This window comes from Cydia strobilella, chromosome Z (assembly GCF_947568885.1).
Source record: "Cydia strobilella chromosome Z, ilCydStro3.1, whole genome shotgun sequence".
Taxonomy (NCBI): Eukaryota; Metazoa; Arthropoda; class Insecta; order Lepidoptera; family Tortricidae; genus Cydia; species Cydia strobilella.
In genome coordinates this window covers 20,981,889-20,984,705 of record NC_086068.1, presented here as the reverse complement: position 1 = coordinate 20,984,705, position 2,817 = coordinate 20,981,889, and the positions used below count along the sequence as shown (strand labels likewise).

The 2,817-nt window shown below is 52.5% G+C and overlaps 1 protein-coding gene across 1 annotated transcript; it reads right to left on the bottom strand.

Moving 5' to 3' along the window:
- Nucleotides 1-244: 244 nt before the first annotated feature.
- On the bottom strand, nucleotides 245-2,482 carry LOC134753704 (uncharacterized). The gene has a single exon (XM_063689641.1). It carries the CDS (start codon nucleotides 2,480-2,482, stop codon nucleotides 245-247), a length of 2,238 nt encoding a protein of 745 aa, XP_063545711.1.
- Nucleotides 2,483-2,817: the final 335 nt, after the last annotated feature.

Here is a 2,817-nt window from a genome sequence, read left to right as displayed (position 1 = left end):
ATCGCTCGTCCGCCGCGTCAAGGTCACGCGCAATACGCTATTCTCATAGCGACCCAACACTCTCCTGTTTCTGCGGAGACGATATCGATCGATCAATCGATTTTAGTTAAATAAAATGTGTTTGTGTCAACTTATTTCTATCCTATAACTAGGCACCCTATAGCTGGATTAGTTAATTGTTCTCGTTAGGCGATTCGTTCCGGCAGGGGTTAAGGCTGTCCGTAACATTGTGCCCCCGCTGACGCTACTGCGGCTGCTCCTGTTGCAACGGTAGGACAGCCAACTTTGTGACGGGTCTCCGGAACATGCCGCCTCGGGTTTGGACGTCAGCCGATCGTATTCCACCATCCGGTCCTGGGTACACCTTGGTGACGATGCCGCGTGGCCAAACGTTGCGCGGCAGGTTTCCGTCCACTATTATTACGTAGTCGCCCTTCTGGATCGGCCTGACCCCTTTGTCCGATGATTGACGCGGTGCGAGTGTTGGTAGGTACTCTCGTATCCATCTTCGCCAGAAGTGATCGGCCAAAGCTTGACTGGCCCGCCAAGTCCTGCGATCTGCTTCCTCGCACGGTCCGGTCGATGGAACTCCTGTTGAGCCTCCTAGGAGGAAATGAGCCGGTGTCAATGCCTCCTCGTCCCTTGGGTCTACCGAAACGTGGGTTAGTGGTCGTGCGTTTACAGTGTTCTCCGCCTCTGCCAGTACGGTCAGCAACAATTCTTCTTTGGGTGCCTTTGTGTGCAGCGTTGCTGTCAGGGCGTTCTTTACGGAGCGTACTAATCGTTCCCAAGCTCCGCCTTGGTTAGGTGCACCAGGTGGAATAAACCTCCATGTGACGTTATGCTGTACGCCGAACTCTCGAAGCGCTGGCAACCACTCTTTGTATGCGTTGCGTAGTTCGACGTCTGCTCCTCTGAAGTTCGTCGCATTGTCGCTATAGATGACTGCGGGCCATCCTCGTCGCGCTGCTAGTCGCCTAAGAGCCATAATCGCCGAGTCCGTTGAGAGACTATGGACGACCTCTAGATGTACGGCTCGCGTCGTTAGGCACGTAAACAATGCGACCCATCTTTTTTCATGCCTTCGGCCGATGGTCACTGTTAACGGTCCAAATAAATCCACTGCCGTGTTCGTAAACGGCCTCTTGTACGGCTCGATCCTAGCCAGCGGTAAATCTCCCATCGCTGGTACCTTCGGTTGCGCTTTCCTCAATACACACAGGCGACACTTGCCAGCCACCATGCGCACCGTTGGCCGTAGGTGAATGATCCAGTAGAGCTGCCGTAGATCATTCACAACCCGTTCGTTATTTGCATGTCCAGCTTCCTTATGCGCGCGTTCAATCAGTAATCTTACTATTTGATGTTTTCCGTCCAGGATGATAGGCTGCTTTTCTAACCCTGGCGCTGCATTGAGCCGTCCTCGCATGCGTATTAGTCCGTCTGGGCTTAATACTGGGTCCAAATCGTGCAGTCGACTCTTGCGGCTGACGGGCTCGTCCTTAGCCAGAATCCGATACTCCTCAGGAAAGCTTGTGCGTTGAGCATACTGAAAAAGTAGATGCTCCGCCTTTTTCCTATGTATGACTTGTAGCGGCTGTCGTTGTCGACTCCTAAGACAATCGATAAATTGAAAAACTCGTGCCGTGGCGTTCAACAAACGATTGAAGTTTGAGAATCGCTCGACGTCTGGAATCGGCTCTTTGTTGACCCTTGGCTCTTCCTGGGCAGCGCAGACAACTTCTTCATACTCGGGAAGAACTTCTTCAATGTCTTCTTTTATCTTCTCCTGTGGCCATTCTTCCTCTGGGCGCTTAAGAAAGTCTGGTCCTTGATACCATCGGCTTTCGAAGGTCACTTGCCGATCCTTGTCCGGGCGGGTAGCTTCGTCCGCCGGGTTTTCTTTCGTGGGAACCCAGCGCCACTGTTTCGGTATTGTCAGCTCCGCTATCTTACCTAAGCGGTTAGCCACATAGGCGCTGTACCGTTTTGCGTCGTTGCGGACCCAATGCAGCACAGTCTTTGAGTCCGTCCACATGACGACTTGATCTGGTATTAGGCGATGCTCCTCTCGGATAACTTGCTGGAGCCTTGATCCGATGAGCGCCGACTGTAGCTCCATGCGTGGTATACTGAGTTGCCTCGTTGGCCCAACCTTACTTTTTGCTGCGATTAGACTCACTTGGGCATCCCCGTCGTTTGAGGTCACTCGCCAGTATGCCACGCATGCATATGCTTTTGTGCTGGCGTCTACGAAGACGTGTAATTCCCTTCTCGCCACTGCCCCCGTTGAAAGATAGCATCTTGGTATCCTAAGTTTCGCGACACTGTTTAGGGCTCGCAGCCAAACCTCGAAGTCGCACTTATCCTCTTCTGGCAGTGGCGAGTCCCAGTCCAGCTTTTTGGCCCATATATTTTGTAGCTGGACCTTTGCTGTTATAGTGTAATGGCTCAAAAGCCCCAGTGGGTCATATACTGACATCACGGCCGATAACATTTGCCTCTTTGTAGGCGTCTGTCTCATTTCCTTTACTGCGACCGGTACCCTTATCAGCGTTGTGTTGAAGCCCAACTGGTCGGTTTCAGGGTTCCAGTACATCCCGAGGATCTTGTTCTCCTTGCCGTTGCCGAGCTGTGCCGGTGTGCTCGCGTGTAATTCCGCCGGGATCTTTTGAAGTAGCTTCACACTGTTTGAAGCCCAGCCTCGCAACTGAAACCCTCCCTTGGCATGCGACGACGCAACCAGTAGCATGATGTAAGAGTTCCTTTTCATCCGGGTAGCTGGCCACGTAATCGTCCATATAGTGATTACGGATG